The 18967-nt window shown below is 36.8% G+C and overlaps 1 protein-coding gene across 1 annotated transcript; it reads left to right on the top strand.

The window, feature by feature from the left end:
• The first annotated feature begins 1529 nt into the window (after positions 1-1529).
• Positions 1530-16873, top strand: LOC149131091 (uncharacterized). The gene is made up of 2 exons (XM_089342124.1): positions 1530-1904; positions 16053-16873. The coding sequence occupies exons 1-2, from the start codon at positions 1864-1866 to the stop codon at positions 16312-16314; spliced, it is 303 nt and encodes a 100-aa protein (XP_089198250.1). The 5' UTR covers positions 1530-1863; the 3' UTR covers positions 16315-16873.
• The last annotated feature ends 2094 nt before the right edge of the window (positions 16874-18967 follow it).

Here is an 18967-nt window from a genome sequence, read left to right as displayed (position 1 = left end):
AGCGAAAAATTAGCGGCATTCTGGAAGCTGAACTGCTTCCATGGACGAATGAGCACTTTCAAGGCACGCCTTGGAGCCTCCGACAGGACATGGCACCATCCCACAGCACCAAACAGACACAACACTGGATTCAGAAAAACATACCGTTGTTCATAGGCAAGGATGTATAGCCCACAAGAAGCCCCGATCTCAACCCGTTGGACTTTTCTATTCGGCCATTTTGGAGACGAGGGGCCAGGAATGGGGCTTTGATTTCACAAGAACAGTTGCGCGTCACGTGTGAAGCATTCACACTTAGACGTAAGGCTGTAATTCGAAACGGAAGGGATCATATCGAATAAATGTGGTAGTGTCATAATTGTGTTTCCTTTATCATTGCATTGCAACGCTCGGATCCGAAATATAACTATATTTTCCTTTGGCAAAATTGGAAAGAAGTTGGTTACCTTAATTTTGGGACACCCTGTATACATACACGTGTGGGTTTGCCATTTAAGTCAGCACTGGGGAGAACGGAACCGGTTAAGTTCGACAGGACTACATCCAGATATATACCCGCACACGCACATATGTGCGCGCACGCGCTGTCTCATTCTTTCTTTATCTCTCTCTCTCTATCTTCCTCATCTCTTTCTTACGCTTAGTCAGGAAAGGAAGAGCTTTTATTCGTGCGTTTTACAGTAATTCGTCTTGCACTGGTGAGATTGGTGCGACCAGGGCTGGCTTTGAGCCAGTTAGACAGATATGTTCAAATTGGGCGCCGAGCCAAGCGAGGGCCCCACACCAAGAGAAGGTCCCGCGCACACGCTCGAGTACAGGGCGTTATAAATTAAAGCCTTTGACTGCGTCAAGCAAAAATATCCACACGATTCTTTTTATCTTTTCGTGCGACATATCGATTTACCATGACTTTAGAAACATATCTTCTCTAAGTAGAGTAGAGGGCCCACTGACAATTCTTTAAATGGGTCCCGTACTGGGCCCCGCACTTCCTAGCGCCGGCCCCGGTGCGATTAATGTTCACCCTAATTGTCTGTGGGAAAACATGGGATGCAGGAAAGGAACAGGAGTGTTTATGTGTGAAGAAGTGTCTCTTACTTTATGTGTGTGTGTGTGTGTGTGTGTGTGTGTGTGTGTGTGTGTGTGTGTGTGTGTGTGTGTGTGGCGAGAGGGGGTTGTTGATTGTCTTTGTGTGTATGTGGTATGTATACTGAAACAAAGTGAACTTTTCTAACAAAGACACCCATCTTAATCTGGGACGGCGAGTGACGTCCACGTCCAGCAGACGTGTGTTTTAAAAATTAAAATTAAAGTCCCAGATTGTTCTGACATTCAGGACAACTTAAACAAGGTGAATAATACAAAAGATAGAATAAAATTTAAAAAATAAAAGTTTTAAAAAGACGACAGTTAAACAGTAACATAGATTCTATTTATTTATTTATTTAATCACGTGAAATCAAGGGAAAAAAAGAAAGAACATGGTTTTTCTATAACGTCACAATACTTGGCTTGTTTTTGTTTTATTTTATTTTATTCTATTTTAATAGCTACCGGAAGTGATGGTTTTTAACAATGCTTAGTCGACAAAAAGACTGTTGCCTCAAGCGATGATAGTCTTTAAGCAGAAACAAAAATGTCCAAAGTTGGCTAATTCAGATTCTTTTACGAAAATTGCCCGGCATCAAATTGCTGGGTGTTTTCATTTTGCTATATTTTATTTGGTTTACTTTCATTGTTTCTTTTCCGTTTTGTTTCAATAACGATAATGATGTTGGGGATGCTGATGGCAATGATAATGACAATGATAATAATAATAGCAATGTTCGATTATTAGAATCATTAATTTGGCTTCATTTCATCATGGTCTCGAAGAGAAGGAACAAACGGAGAAGCCGATCAAGGTACAGTAATAAAACTCCTTGTCTCGTTTAATCTTGTCTATAAAAGATAAAGACCGCTAATTGTAAAAGAAAAAGAACGGATCTTTTTTAAAACGGGGGCCACAGTTTTCATTAATGTTTTACGTAGTGTTTTTGGTACCGAAAGACTTTCAAACTTCGTATACTTATCTATTTTGTGTTATAGAACAGAAAAATATTTTTGTATTCGAATTTATTTCATGTAAAAAATTGTCTTATTTCGATAATTTCAACCAATCACTGACAAGTATTCAGTTGTTTACATTTACTCCTTTGGCTGATTAAGCCATAGCTTCGTTTTATTTGCTTTTTTCATTTTCTTTTTTTTTTCTTCGTTTTATTTGTTTTCTTTTTAAATTTGCTGTTTTACCCTAACCCTAACCCTATCACCGATAGAATTGTTTCAGAATCGTTTGTTTATGTAGTCGGCACTTAATGTATATCGGCTGAATGGACGTCAGTGATTGGTTGAAATTACAGAAATACGACAACTTTAACATGGAATAACTTAGAGATTTCTTTTTTTTTTAAAGAAGACTAAGAGAAAAAGATGTTTTATATGACACATTCTACCAGTGTTCCAAGTTTCAAAGTGTTTCATTAATGAAAAATGTGGCCCCCGTTTTAAAAAAGATCCAAAAGAACTTCAGTAGATTAATTTGTATACCAATGGTACTTAATCAAACCACAGGGAAGACGGAAATAAATAGAGACGCCAGAGAATTTGGCCTTGAGGTTTGTTTTGATTCTTCAGATGACAGCGGCCACCATCACATCACAAGAGATTGAACAAAACAGTTCAAAAACACTGGAGGTTGGTCAAATAAAGTAATGACTCCAGAAAGTTCTTCCTAGGCCACTCGATTAAAAAAAGAAAAAAAAAAGATTCAACTTTTATCACACAAGCGAACTAAAGAGTTTTTTTTAATTGTTGAAAAGGCGCCAATTTTTGAAGAATGTCCTTGGTTGGAGCGGTCGTTCTCCTAACTTCTCTATTAGTTACATCACTGTTTACAAGTTTTCTCGCTAATTCTGGACACTTGTTTAGTTAACTTCTCTTACCGTAATTTGGCATTGTCTCAAGTTTGAATCATTTTCTTGTCTCTCACTAGATTCTCATAAACAACAAAATTCTCTTCCCACAACCCAGTTATTTCTCTCCAAGGCAACTTCGATCAACTTTTAAACTTTAAAAACTGGCGGATCTAGTTCAAAACGGGGGCACCAGTTTTCATTTATGTTTTATGTAGTGTTTTTGGTACCGAAAGACTTTCAAAATAGATATTTTGTGTTATAGAACAGAAAAAAAATTTTGTATTCGAATTAATTTCATGTAAAAAATTGTCTTATTTCGATAATTTCAACCAATCACTGACAAGTATTCAGCTGTTTACAGTTACTCCTTTGGCAGTTTAAGCGGTGTAAAGCGTATTTAATCTCCATTACTTCTGACATTTTGCAGAGAGGCAACACACGTGTGTTCGTTTTCCCTAACCCTAGCCCTAACCGACTTGCTCCTTCCCTCAAAAACCAGGCCTTGTGCCTATAATAGAAAAGTTTATTAGCTACTGCCAATATGCTTCAGCCATTTTTTGACAAGGAAATAATAATTTTATCACCGCCAGAATCGTTTGAGAATCGTTTGTTTACGTAGTCAGCACTTAATATATTCGGCTGAATGGACGTCAGTCATTGGTTGAAATTACAGAAATACGACAACTTTAACATGAAATAAATTGCAATATAATAATTTTTCTTAACAAGACTAAGAGAAAAAGATGTTTTATATGACACATTCTACCAGTGTCCCAAGTTTCAAAGTGTTTCGTTAAGAAAATACTGGTGCCCCCGTTTTGAACTAGATCCAAACTGGCTGTAAAGTTGTGATTTTCTTTTCTAGAGAGCGTTTTCACACAATTTCACGGCGAAAATTTAAAACGTTGTGGCCTGGCATTGATGATAAGCTTTAAAAAATCTGTGCAAAACATTTATATGAATTGCCGTGAGACACACCAAATAATTTTTGGCCCATTTCTCAATTATTGAAAAGGTGCCAATTTTGAAAATGTGCTTGGTGAGAGCAGTCATTCACCTTACTCTCCTGTTAACTACGCCACTGTGAATTGTAATCACAACACAAAGATGACAAGTTTAACATTTATGTATGAGGTAATCGCTTTATTTGTAACTGTTGATCTGCTGGGTTTTTACAAGAGATATATGCTAACTTACAGGATTTTATTTAATTTTTTTACCAAAAGCAGGGGGCAATTTTTACATAAGTATATACGGTAGTTTTGTACACTTGTTAATTAATGTTTTTTAAAGAACGCTGGCATTTGGTAGATGGAAACTGAAAGAACCCCGTCGTATATATGTATATATTCATGTGTGTGTGTGTGTGTGTGTGTCTTTGTGTTTGTGTTCGCCCCCTACCACCGCTTGACAACCGGTGTTGGTGTGTTTATGTCCCTGTAACTTAGCGAGTCGGCAAAAAAACAACAATCAATAGAATAATTACCCGCCTTTAAAAAAATAAATACAAGTACTGGAATCGAATCGTTCGACTAAAAATTCTTCAAGGCAGTGCTCCAGCATGGCCGCAGTCTAATGACTGAAACAAGTGAAAGATACAATAAAAAATAAAAAGAACCCTCTCTTTGAGACCCTTGGAGTGAGGGAGGCAGCAAACTGAAGGGCTGTGTGGGGCGGCTCACACTGCAGCTACGTTATTTTTTCCAATGAAAGCTTATGTTACACCCAGAACTCGTATTTTGTTGAGCAAGGTCGTTGCGATATCGATAATAGTGTTTATATAATGTGATGCAGGCTTTTCCATTATAATTATATCGAACCATGCGTATCAGCTGCTCAACAAGCACGCGTCATGCCAGGCTACAGTTAACAACAATAGAATTCGGTCTCTTCGTTATTGATCTCATACACAATTTCATCTTTTATTTTTTATCCTTTCATTCTTTCGTTCATTGAACTGCGTCCATACTGGGGCACCACCTTGAAGAGTTTTCAATGAATAAACGATTCCAGTACTTATTTATTCTTTTTTTTTTTTTAAAGTCTGATACTTATTTTATCGGTCTATTTTACCGAACAACTAGGTTGCGGAGACTTGAACAAACCAACACCGGTTGTTAAGCGGTGATGGAACAAACATAGACAGAAAGACAAACAATAACATCCATACATATTTACAAGCATGCATAAATATAAACACGAATACACACACACATATATACATGCGTGCATATATATACATACATGATGGCCGTCCATTCGTGACCGAGAAAGACCATTGCTGACCTTTAAGAACATTGTGCGCTCTGGGACTAACTTATATTTTGCATTTGCGGCTCCGTTGGTGGCTAATGAGCCCTGCTCTTGACAAGCATACACCGCTGCAAACATTGCAAACCAAGCTTTCTCCATTCACTACACCAGCAGTGCGCTTTCGAGCAGCACACTTAAATTCTTCATGAAGAATATGTGCTTTTTCAAAGGTGTCAACCCCTTCCTTAACCTGCTTCCTCCATCTGTGGCGATGACAGGCATTGCTCTCCCAGTCAGTCTCCTGCATATCACAGGTCTTTAATTAAATTGCTGTGCACTGTTCATGTGTACTGACATCACTCCTTTACTCATGTGAGAACTGGACCCTTTACAAACCTCATGGAAAGGCCCTTGAACGCTTCTATCAGAGATGTCTGAGACACATTCTGAATGTTGGCTGGACCTTAAAAACTCCAGACTTACAGGTCTTGAGGAAAGCTGATATCTTGAGTATTGTGGCGATAGTGCACAAGCGCCAGTTCCGTTGGATTGGACACCTTATTAGAATGAAGGATAGCAGGATCCCTAAACAGATGCTATATGGGGAACTTGTTAGTGGAAAGAAACCCTGGCAGAAACCAAGGCTGCGATTTAAGGGATGTGTCAAGTCCTCATATACATACATATATGCATACGCACACACATGCACACATACATACAAGCATATATATATATATATATATATACATACATGCATACATACATGTGTGTGTATGTATGCAATTATGTGTGTGTGTATGCAAGTGTGTGTGTGTATGTAAGTGTGTGTATATAACGGGCTTCCACTGAGTTTTCGTCTACCAGATTCATTCACTAGGCTTTGGTCGGCCTGGGGGCTGTAGTAGAAGACACCTACCCAAGATGCCATACAGTGGGATTGAACCCGAAACCACGTGGTTGCAAAGCAAACTTCTTAACCACACAGCATACCTGTGTTATACCTTAAATATGTTCCCCAGTGTTTTCTAGTCATTTCTAATCATTTTTCATGGCAGTTTTGAATAGTTTTGTAGCATTAAGCTTTTTCGTTTTTACATTTCTCAAGATCTTCGAGGAAAAATATGGTCGAACTTAAGTTTAATGTCCTCGCGATGTGTCCATTACTTACAAAGTCCCACTCCCTCTAATGGTCTCTGTATGCCTATCCTTTATAACTTTTAAAGTTTTTAAGCCATGGAAGTTTGGCATTTAACATTAGAAGGACCGGGCTTTTCACCTACCTTTAAGGACCAGAATGCATCAATTGACGCAAAGATGTTTTCCAAGAAGAGGTAGAAAACCTTTATTAATTTTATTGAATTTTATCACTTCATGCTGATAATAGTCGCAATAATTTGATATTTTGAAAGAAATTCATCCTTAAAAAAATAGACATTTATTGGAATTCTAAACATTGTTTACGTCCCCGTAACCTAGCGGTTCGGCAAAAAAGACCGATAGAATAAGGGTTTACAAAGAATAAGTCCTGGGGTCGATTTGCTCGACTAAAGGCGGTGCTCCAGCATGGCCGCAGTCAAATGACTGAAACAAGTAAAAGAGTATTTATCGCAACGTTTTTTTACAGACTCCATATATTTCTGTGGTTCTGTTTCGGCATTTTGTTTTCACACATGTTCGTTTGACTATATTTTTAGAGGTAGGTTTCCTCAATAGGGCGTTTGATAGTACACGAATCACCACAAAGTTCCTCAACAACTTTTTGAATATATTCTCTTCGACCAATGACAGAATTGCAAACACTTGTGTATATTACCAGCTGTTTATAAGAGCAATATCCAATATATATATATATATATATATATATATATATATATATATATATATATATATATATATATATATATATATATATAAGTGCATTGGCCATCGTCTGCTGTTTGCTTTGATTGAATAAAGCTTGCCGTGTGGTCAAGCATGTCTACGCCTACTTTATTTTTGTTACAAAAAAAAAATAAAGTGTTAGGCTTCTTGGAGTTATTTCCAGAAGGAACTTCTACAAAACAACAACAGACTTTGAATTTTTTGCACTCGTACAATGCAAGTGTGACAGTAGGTTTCTCTGCAGATTTCAAACCCACAGTTTTATGGACTGGTTTCACCCGTTTTGCTGCTCCTGATGATTCTTTTCTGTTCCGACGAATTGTTCCGACTAAAATGCAAGTTTTGTTTTGCGCACTGTAAAACCTATGCAATTACTGAATATCTAAAACGTTGTCACATGTATTTATAAACAAAAGCAGGCGCAAATTCCAAAAGCTTGCAATGCGTCAATTGACGCACGTGATTCTTACAGGTAGTCTGTGGGGTTTATTTTTGTTACAATAGGTGCGAACAACCTATAATTCATAGTGTATACAGGTATCATAAAACTATGAAAAGTCAAGCACCATGATGTCAAAATCTACAATAGCTTTTGAATTGTGTACAATTAAAATTTCAAAATGCGTCAGTTGACACACTCGGTCCTTCCAATGCTAAGAACAGATAAGACCTTTTAGTACTCTTTTTTTTATTTATCTATACTTCCAAGTTATTGATTCACTGTATTTTATTGGATTCTCTCTCTCTCTCTCTCTGTCATTGGCGTGGCAAATAGGCGAACAAGAAGAAAGACCGCTTCCCTTGAGCACATTAATTTTCAAAATTGACGCTTTTTTCAACAATTTAAAAAAAAACTTCTTTGTTGGCATGTGCAGTAAAAGTAGAATCTCTTCTTTTCTTTCTTTCGTTCATTTTTTTTTTTTTTGTTAATCTATGGCCTGGGAAAAACTTTTTTTAAATCATTACTTTATTTGACTAACTTCACACGTTTAAAATAATTGAATTTCACTAGAACATTTTATTGTGTTTTAATTTTAAATACAAAATAACAATTACGTACTCTCTTTAAACATGTATCTTTCTTGCGTTTCGATTTTTAAACACAATGTATAATCAATGAGTTAAAATTGTTTGGTATACGCCTTTTGTGTGTGTGTGTGTGTGTGTGTGTGTGTGTGTGTGTGTTCACTTCCTCTAACTTTTGAATCTGGCAACACTACTCACTGGTCTCTCACCCTTTCTCTCTTTCTCTTATATTTTTTCTGCTCTCTTTATGAGTCTGAGTACAGAGTACTTGGTATATTTCCTCCAGTAAAAAAAAAAAAAAAAAAACATCTATTGTTAGTTATGTTTAGCTCTTTGACATTCAAAACAGAGTTTGAAACAATATATGCGGCCTTCATTCTTTGTGTAAACTAACCAGAATCTCATCGACCGACGCCTGGCAAATTTTTAAATTGTTTTCTGCTATTATCAAAATATTTGTCTGAAAAACATCTTTGTTCCCTATAAACTCAGCTTGAGTCTGCATGTCTATCATCAGGATTTTATTGTTCTTATGTCAAAAGAATCATGTTTGAAATCATTCTCAATTGTTATGAGCCAGATTCTGAGGTCACTGTATTGTTTTAAATCAGTGAATTTGCTTCACGATTGCTGTTTCTGCTCAGTCTCTCTTGGTTCTGCGAGACGTTCGCATTGACCTCATTCCATCTGCATTAAAACCATCAACCATCATTTAGTTGAACGTTGCTAGAAAAAAAAACCCCATGGTTTATATACAATCACTGGCTTCATTAGTATTCCCTTGGTTTATTTTAATTGTAGGAGTTGACAAACTGGATATTGTAAAATGCCTTTTTCATTTTGTCAGCTGAGATCATGAGGCGGTTTGACCGGCAAATCTTTTCAGATATTGTTACTTTTTTTTTTCTCGTATTTAAATTCACATACAAACATAACTTTTTTTCTACCTTTTACATGGTTCGACTGCAGCCAAACAGTTTGAAAATTTTTTCCCCATCAGTATATTTGGTCATTTCGCTTTTTATTTATCAAGTTTGCGTTTTTCGTGTCCACTTGCATATCAAAAACTACTTTAGACACAGCAAACCGGCCATTTTAGCACCCACTACCACCATCACCTTTACCACGGCTGACTCTCATAGTTTGGGATTGTTGAAATACATACAACAACGATAATAATCCACCCTCCTAACTATCCTGCCAACTCGCCGCCTTCGCCCCCATTTTAATATACGTCGAAGATGATGGGCATATGAGCTTTCAACTTTTTGCCGGACGACCTGCACAAATGATTTGTTTATAGTGATTAGATGTTCGTACCATACGTTAGTTCACTCTCTCCATCAAATCAACACTGTCTCAAATTTAAAAAATGCAGTAAATCTTACTCATTGTTACCCCCTATATGTGTTGAGTGTGTGTATGTGTGTACATATGCGCGCGCGCGCGAGGCGTGTCCATCAGTTTTCGTCTGCCAGATTCACTCATAAGGCTTTGTAGCTGGAACTATAGAAAATTGTCTAAAGTGCCATTCAGTGAGACTGAACCTAAAACGAGGACCAAACATCAACAAAGAGCCATAAAATATCATTAAAAAAAAGATTAACCCATTTATGATAGCAATTTGAATTATTTGATGTGATCGCAAATTATTTATCAGTTGTCATGAAACTAAAATTCTATATTGTTGCTCACTGTTATGGTGAATTATTCACGAATAACCTTATAAAACCTAAAAATATTTCAAACACAAAGTAAAATGCAATGAAAATATCTGCGTTGTTAACCACAAACTGTAGTAGATTAACGATTTCGTTGAAAATTTAGAGCAGTTGAAAAAGGCGGGCGATTACCTTGTTCACATGATAGCATTTACGTTAATGATATAGAACAAAACTGTTTTTTTTTAAATTTATTTATTTATATAAAAATGTATTCATAAAATTAAATTGTTGAAAATTACTTCTACTCGAAAACAATTATGTTAAGAATGTAAGGTAAGCAATTAAGGTAAACAAAATAATGTCGGACAAGTTTCGAGCTACTGTGTGCATGAATACGTAAAGCGTCAGGTAGACTACGACTGCATAATCTAGGCTAATACCGCCAACATCGTCATTGTCGTCGTCGTCGTCATCATAATAATTTCCCATTTTGGCACAAGACCAGCAATTTTGGGGGTGAGCGGGGTAATTCGATTAAGTGATTGTTCAGTTTAGGGATATTAAAAAAAGTAAATAAAAATGGGGGGGGGGGCATAACTAGTAAAAGGACATAAATAAGTCAAACTTACTTTTAAACAATATAAATACTAGGTATTATTAATTTTCGAATTGATCAGAATGGAACGTGGAAGACCAGCAGGACTGCAATTGATTATTCCTGAAATTGAAATCCTCAACCGTGAATCAATCATGGAGGAATCTTGAAATATCACCCAATTCCCCAAATCCTGAGACAAGATTCTTCAGTGGTTGGCATGGCATCAACTAATTATGAATTTATACAGAGCAGCTGTCTGGCTTCTGTGCCAGTGGCACGTAAATAGCACCATTTGAGCGTGATCGTCACCAGTGTCGCCTTCCTGGCACTTGTGGCAGTGGCACGTGAAAAGACATTCGAGCGAGGTCGTTGCCAGTGCCGCTAGACTGGCTCCTGTGTAGGTGGCACATAAAATACACCATTTTGAGCGTGGTTGTTGCCAGTACCGCCTGACTGGTCTTCGTGCTGGTGGCACGTAAAAGCACCCACTACACTCTCAGAGTGGTTGGCGTTAGGAAGGGCATCCAGCTGTAGAAACTCTGCTAAATCAGATTGGAGCCTGATGTAGCCATCTGGTTCGCCAGTCCTCAGTCAAATCGCCCAACCCATGCTAGCATGGACAGTAGATGTTAAACGATGATGACACATACGAAAATTGTAATTTGCCATGGTACCTAATTACAGTATTTCTGCTGTTTGGGACATAAATAAGTAAGTTGACTTATTTATATCCCTTTACTTATGTCCCTAAATTTTTATTTGCTTTTTTAATATCCCTAAACTGAACAATTACCATCGATTACATTGACCCCCCCAGTGCTCAACTAGTACATATTTTTTAACGACCCCGAAGGGATGAAAGTCGACCTGGGCAGAATTTGAACTCAGAACATAAAGACGGACAAAATGCTACATAGCATTTTGCTCGGCGTACTAAGGATTCTGCTGGCACACCAGCCTTTAAAAGCATGTGACAATAGTTGCACAACTAAAATTAATGAGTTGTCATCATCATCATCATCATTATGTCCTCCATACTGGGAAGATGTACATAGTTACAGTTCCGTGAGTTTTAAGTGTTTAACCCTTTAGTGTTCACATTATTCTGCCAAAATTGATGCTTTTTTATCCACATTGTTTTGAACTAATCATGCATTATCTTGTAGCTATGAGATTTTGATAAGGTAGCTGCTAATTTTTAAAACGATATTGTAGGGTTGGTGTGAGAGACCAGATCTGGCCAGTTCTAACATAAAACAGGCAGGATACTTTTGGCCGGATATGGCCGGTTTAAATGCTAAAGGGTTAATCATGCGTTTCGGCTGGTTGTAGCCTGTTCAGTCAGATATTTTTTTTATTAGTTTTGCTTGCATTGTCTGAGTGATGGTGGTAACATTTCTGTAATATTTGTTTTTCACTTTTGTGAAGATAAAAATTCACGTACTTTTTTCTCCAATTTATTTAATGTTTTAGGCTCAAAGGACCTAAGGATGGCAAGAGATTCCCTTATACACAACTTACACTTGTTAGTATTAACTCTAAAATTGCATTCCTTGAAGAAAATAACTTGCTGAGTGATACCCAGCATGGCTTTCGACCAGGTAGGAGCAGCCTGACCCAGCTCTTACAACATTATGACTGGGTGTTGAGGCAGTTACTCAACAACTCAAATGTGGACGTAATATACCTTGATTTTGCAAAATCTTTTGACAAAGTGGATCATGGTATGATATGCCACAAACAGCGTGATCTTGGCATAACTGGAAAGCTTGGAGAATGGTTACATGACTTTCTGAAAGATAGAAGTCAGGCAGTAGTGGCTAATGGAGCCACCTCTATGAAAACACAAATAGTGAGCGGTGTTCCACAGGGCACAGTCTTGGGACCACTGCTTTTCATAGTGGCCCTCTCAGATATGCCCTCAAGTGCCCGGATAGCCACCCTTGCAAGCTATGCAGATGATACGAAAGCCTTGCAGAAAATACAGAACCCCAGTGATGTTGCACATCTGCAGCAGGAGTTGAACACAATTTACAGATGGGCTGAGGATAATAATATGCAGTTTAATGCTGGAAAATTCCAAGCCCTGCGCTACCAACGTCCAAAACTGAATATGAAACTTACAGAGTACACTGGTCCGCAGGGAATTTCAATCCCAGAGTCTAAATCAGTGAGGGACTTGGGTATCGACATGAGTGATGATATCTCTTTCCAAGTGCACATTACCAGGATGGTGACAAAGTGCAGACGACTGGCTGGATGGATCCTGAGAACATTCAGAACCGGAGATAAGGAAAACATGATGGTCCTCTGGAAGACATTCATCCTCAGCTGCCTGGATTACTGCTCACAGCTATGGTCACCCATCAGTATGAAGTTAACAGCGGACCTTGAAGCAATCCAGAGAAGATTCACAAAGAAGATTGTCTCTTTGCAACTGTTCAGCTATTGGGAAAGGCTGAAACAGCTAAGACTCTACTCCCTGGAGAGAAGGCGGGAGAGGTATGCAGTAATATACATCTGGAAGATCCTGGAAGGAATTGTGCCAAATTTTGGCATTGAAAGCTACACCAATGCCAGAATGGGACGGCACTGCATAGTGCCAAAGATCCCAGCAACACCATCACACTTCAGGACCAGTTACTGCAACAGTTTGGGTTTCAGAGGCCCACAGCTTTTTAATATTCTTCCAAAGAGCCTGAGGAACCTGCACAAAGTAGATGTAGGCGTTTTTAAATCAAAGCTGGACCTCTTCCTGTCGAGAATCCCAGATGAACCTACCTCACGGCAAGAGGTGCAAATGAGGGTAGCTACATCAAACTCCATTCTTCACCAAGTGCCACATATTGTAGGTGGCTCTCAGTAATAACAGTGCAGCAAAACGGTGGTGCATCAGCATGGCTGCAGCTCTGAGCTGAAACTATAGAAAAAAAAATGTGTGTGTGTGTGTGTGTGTATACATATATATATACAGCTTTTCCCATGCCAACATGGAAAACAAACATTAAACGACGATGATGATATATATATATCTATATGCGTGTGTAGACACACACACACCATTATATATATATATATATATATATATTGTTCATTTGCAGACAATACAGTAGATAGGTAAAAGTAGGCATATATATATATATATATATATATATCCTTTAAGTTCATTTAGAGGTAATGTTTTGAATATGAATGATAAAAGCTCCTACTCTATTGTGCCAGCTACTGGCTAGTGTTGTCAACTGGCGATACCAGTTTTTTGGAGTTGCATTGAGTTGTGCCAATATAATTGTAGGATAAATATAGTAATAATAATAATAATAACCCTTGGGTGGAATTTACTAATATTGTAATGCATTGCTATGTGCATTTCCACCAATCACATGTTTTGTAAGATCCTAGTCCATATTTATTGGATGATTACAGCACAGATGAACATCCGGCTGATCACGATCATGTATTCCTTTTTTCAGGTGATATAGCATTAACGACGTTTGACTGAGGGAGACATTTGACCGGGGCATGTGTGCATTTTTGTGTGGAATATAGAGGAGGGAGTGGTAGTTATAAGGAGGTGATATTGTACTTATTTTGGTATGCAGATGCTAGGATGTACGGTATTGTTCTTTGGTTTTGACCTTATTCACAGTGGGTGCCTCTTCAATGAATTCAAAAGAAGTCAGGTCAGTAAGTGCAGCCACTACAGCCATCCAGTTGTTGGAGGCCATTGTTGGAGTTCACAAATGATATTTTCTTAAAATGATCTTTTAATTACTTTTCACAGTATATGAAAATAGTGGTTATTTTCTTTAGTCGTCTATGTTCTCTTGTTCTATTATATGCTAATAATTTCGAGTGTTTTTCTGTTTCAAAAATTTTTTTTTTTTAAATTCTAGAATGATGCCTTGCTTTTGTGCTTACATGATATAACTCCAACAACTGGATGGCTGTAATGATTGAAACTGCCAACCCAACTACATCTGAATACACACACACACACACACACACACACACACACACACACACATATATATTAAAGATAAAAAGAGAAGACAGAATGTACCAACAAAAAAAATTTATATCACCACAACAATTGTTTCACCTTCAAGATGCACCGCTCCCTTGTGGACGTAGAACAATACATCACCTGACGCAACACACAGTGCATAGAAGATACCTCAGGTGGTATAATAAGGTTTTAAGCCGGGAGATTTGCATTTGAGCTTCGCTGTATTGAGAGATTTTAACAGATGCACAGACAAACAGACACACACATTCTTACATTTAAATCAATGCAAAGACATACAGACACACACATTATTAATTCTACTTGTGGGCATTAATCCACATTGGACGGTGAACACCATGTTATCATTCCATACATTGCTATGTGCCCATGGACAGGGGTGTGAGCCTTTGCCATGTGCTGTTTATTGTTCTGTGCCTGCATAAGTGTCTGTGTAGTCTTGTGGGTGTGTGCATATATGTGCAGAGTTGACGTGTTTCTATATGCCTGTGTGTGTATGTATGTGTTGAGTGGAAGTCTCTGGCGTATACTGATGTGCAGTTGCAAACTGGCCAGGTTGCCAGCTTGCCCAATGGCAAGTGGGTACCTGTGCCATTAGAATCCTGTGCTTCTCAATTTTCTTACCGAACCCCACACAGTGTCACGATGTGGAACAACAGTATTTGGGAAAGTTTCACTGAACTTCTGTTTCACAGTATCTGTGTATTTGTTTCCAGCTCGAAACACCCATTCAACTAAGAATGTACGTTCTTCAATGGTTAGTATGTAGACACACTGAAGGGTACACAATGACTGAGGGACAATGGCTGACACCCAGCCACCCACGCAGTGATAGCGTGCATGCACAGGATGAAAAAATTCACTGCAGAGAGTTTTTTTGAATATCCCGTATATATATATATATATATATATATATATATATATATAAATTTAATGAATGGAGTAAAACGCATATGTTAACTGCATACTTTTATTTCCAACTATAGTTCTCATATTCGGTTAAAATGCCTTACATTTGAACTGATTCTCATGCATTTCCCTGAAGAGAAGATTACATTTTTAACATCGCCGATTCCTATGGAAGGTATAATTTGTAATCTTCGAAACATATGTTGGAAATAAAAGTATGCAGTTAACATATGCGTTTTACTCCATTCATTAAATTTATATATACTCAAGTACCCAAAATATCAAGAAGTTTCTACCTCATAAACAGGAGTTACACCGCAGTCATTTTGTGATCTTTGCTTCCCTGGTATCTATTAACCAATTTATTTTGTCTGAGTTATTTATTAATTAGGAGAAAATAAATACATATAATATAATATATATATATCTATATATATTCATTCACATGCACACATGTAGAAAGCATGGATTTCTATGCATGAGATTGTGTGTGTATTTATTTATGCATATATTTCACTGATGTATATTGGCAAAAGATGTAAACAACATTGTTTTTTAAGCACAGTCCATTAGTGTTCACCACTGAGTTATAGATACTCCCTTGTGACTCTGGCCATCAGAAACATAGTGAACCAGTGATCATTCCATTTGCAAAACTATAACTAACAACATTATTACTTAACAAATGTAATGTGAAATACATGTTTTAAAGAAAAGTTCCTTGTTCTCTCCCACAGAAAACGCAAATATGCAAAGAAATCTTCTGCCATCTACAAGTGGATCGACTTCATCTGGCTTTGGTCAAGAACTGGTAGAAACATACTGTGGATTGCAATGAATTCAATCCTTGCTATACCTTCTCGTGGGAAATATTGGTTTCTCTCCACTGTCATCGGAAGAAAACAAGTACATTGGAACAATATAGTGCAAGTAATCACTATTGGTCGGTATTGCAAAAGACGAAGAGATACAATCACCTATGAAGCTCTTAACAGTTGATTTAATATAATATATATATAAATACATATACATGTATGTATATATATATATATATATATATATTTATATATATATATATATAAATATATATATATATATATATATATATATATACATACACCAGCATGACCGCAGCCACTTGGCTGAAACACATAAATAAATAAAAAATAAATAAATACATACATATATATGTAAATATACATATACATATATTATATATATATGTATATGTATGTATACATACATATATATATATATAAACATACATACACACACACGTGTATGTATGTATGTATGTATGTATAAATGCATATGTAATTGTATTTTTTCAGGTACATATTTCCTTAAAACAGTGTAGAAACATTTGTTATTGAGAAAAAAAGAAGACTGTCACATTTGATTCATATCACATAACACATATCAAATAACTTCATTGTCAAAAAGTTAAATTTTATAGAAACTTTTTTTCTACATTGTTGAACAGGATATAGTTTATTTCATAAATATTCTCAAGAATTCATTTCTGTAGAATTAGTGAACATAAATTATTTTTTCTGCCTGTGTTTTTACATATATTTGTTTTTTTACTATTTAATAAAAAAATTTTTAAAAACGTGAGAATATCCATTGTCCTAAAAAATAACACAGTACACACGTGTGTGTGTGTGTGTGTGTGTGTGTGTGCATGTGTGTGTATGCATGCGTGTGTGTGTGTGTGCGCACCTGCATGCACACGCACACACATATATATATGTACATATATATATATATATATATATATATATATATATATAAATATATGTTGTTGTACTTGGGGATGGTCATATTGCCAGTTTAGCCAATAAAAACACATGCACTGTATATTTGGTGTTAATTTGCTTCAGCTTTATATTACATTAATCTTAATCTTATTTCAGCCAGAATTCTTTCGTCACACTTCTGTGACCTCATCAGTGGTCCTTTGCTTCCTTCTTTCTTATGTGTGTCTCACCTTGCTAACTATCAGCCATTTTGTATTTTGTATTCCTATTGTATGTGTCTACGCATGTGTGTCCTTCAATGTGTCTGTGTCTTTTGTAAGTGCATGTGTGTATGGGGAGTGTCTGTATCACCTATATTCTCTGTTAATACGTGTTCGTTTGTATTTGTTTTTATTTATTTATTTGTTCATGTGTGTGTTTTTTTTTGTTTTTTTGGTTTTTTGTGTTTAGTTAAATTTTTTTAACGTATGTAATATTTAATTCCATTTGTTTATCTATGTATTGTATTATACTTTGTTCATATTATTATTGGTTTATGGGTAACATGTTGTCACATGCTGTGGTTTGTGGTTTGTTAGTGGTGTGTGTTAGTGTTCCATTCTAGTTTCCTATTCAGGCTAGGTTTCTCTTCTATCGTGTGTAGCTTCAGTAATTTGTCTAAGTGCTGCATCACTGCTATGTGTAGATAAGATTTTAATTTCTATGTTGTTGATTGAGCCTCTATGTTCTTGCTCAGCGTGCTGGTACAGAACTGATGAGTTCTTCCCTTCCTTAAGTTCCCTCCAGTGTTCGTTTGCCCACTCCCCTATGCTCCTTGCTGTTTCGCCTACATATGCCATTGTCTTATTTCTGCATCGTCCCTCTGTACATCTTATACTATAGACCACATTTCTGGTTTTGCAGTTCGTTTGTGGGCTAAATCTACATACGATACAGTTCCTATCAGTGCAGGGGGTTCTACTGAAAGGGTATGTTCTACTGATAAGGGATTTAATAGGGTTGCCTGGCCTTTCAACAACCTTAATTCTTAGCTTAAGTTTGTCTAGGGCCCTTCTAAAGCGGTATGCCAGTTCGCCTCTAGGGGTGGTGTCGACGAACATGACACTCTGGTACTTGTGGCTATCGTACCATGAGCTTGCCTTCCCTATTTTCTTCTTAGTCCTTTCTATGGTGTTCCATGATTTGCTCCTATAGAGTGGGCAAATCCCATTCCTATCGTTGCGTTTGATTGTTTCAAACTTCTTCATAGCTCCTTTGTATACCCTGATCCTTTCTTATGGCTGTAACCTGAGAACTGTATGCGGTGGACGAAATGTTGTATATGTCTCTTTAATTCTGTAGGGTCGCACATGCAGGAGACATTTCGCATTACTCTGACGAGGTCTGCCATCAATATGTTGAATTTGGCATTGTCCGCAATAGCCGAGTTCCAGTGGATCAGGTATTTGGAGGCCGAAATAAGATTAAGATTAATGTAATATAAAGCTGAAGCAAATTAACACCAAATATACAGTGCGTGTGTTTTTATTGGCTAAACTGGCAATATGACCATCCCCAAGTACAATATCTGTTTCAACACACGATTTCACATCAAAAATCTTGCAAAACAAATATATATATATATATATATATATATATATATATATATATATATATATATATATATATATATAAAGAGACCAATGGCAAAGTTAGAAATATATTTTATGGATAAAGTCTTACAGCTGTTTCAGGGAAAATCCAATGTATCCCTTCATCGGAGACGGTAATAGTAGAGGAATGAATTATTATATCTATAAGAGGAGAGTTGTAGTAAGAAGTGAGAGCGATGTGCTGAAAAAAGAACAAAGAAGAAACAGTACTTGGAGTGGAGCTTCATTCCAGCAGTAAAC

Source organism: Octopus bimaculoides, chromosome 25 (genome assembly GCF_046866305.1).
Source record: "Octopus bimaculoides isolate indiv1 chromosome 25, ASM4686630v1, whole genome shotgun sequence".
Taxonomy (NCBI): Eukaryota; Metazoa; Mollusca; class Cephalopoda; order Octopoda; family Octopodidae; genus Octopus; species Octopus bimaculoides.
This window is presented reverse-complemented; position numbering and strand designations above follow the sequence as displayed.

What these genes read in the sequence shown, in the direction of transcription:
- LOC149131091 (XM_089342124.1), top strand. Translation starts at nt 1,864, where the DNA reads ATGGTCTCGAAGAGAAGGAACAAACGGAGAAGCCGATCAAG. An exon ending in AAACGGAGAAGCCGATCAAG is followed by an intron (nt 1,905 to 16,052) that starts GTACAGTAATAA and finishes TCTCTCCCACAG; the next exon opens with AAAACGCAAATATGCAAAGA.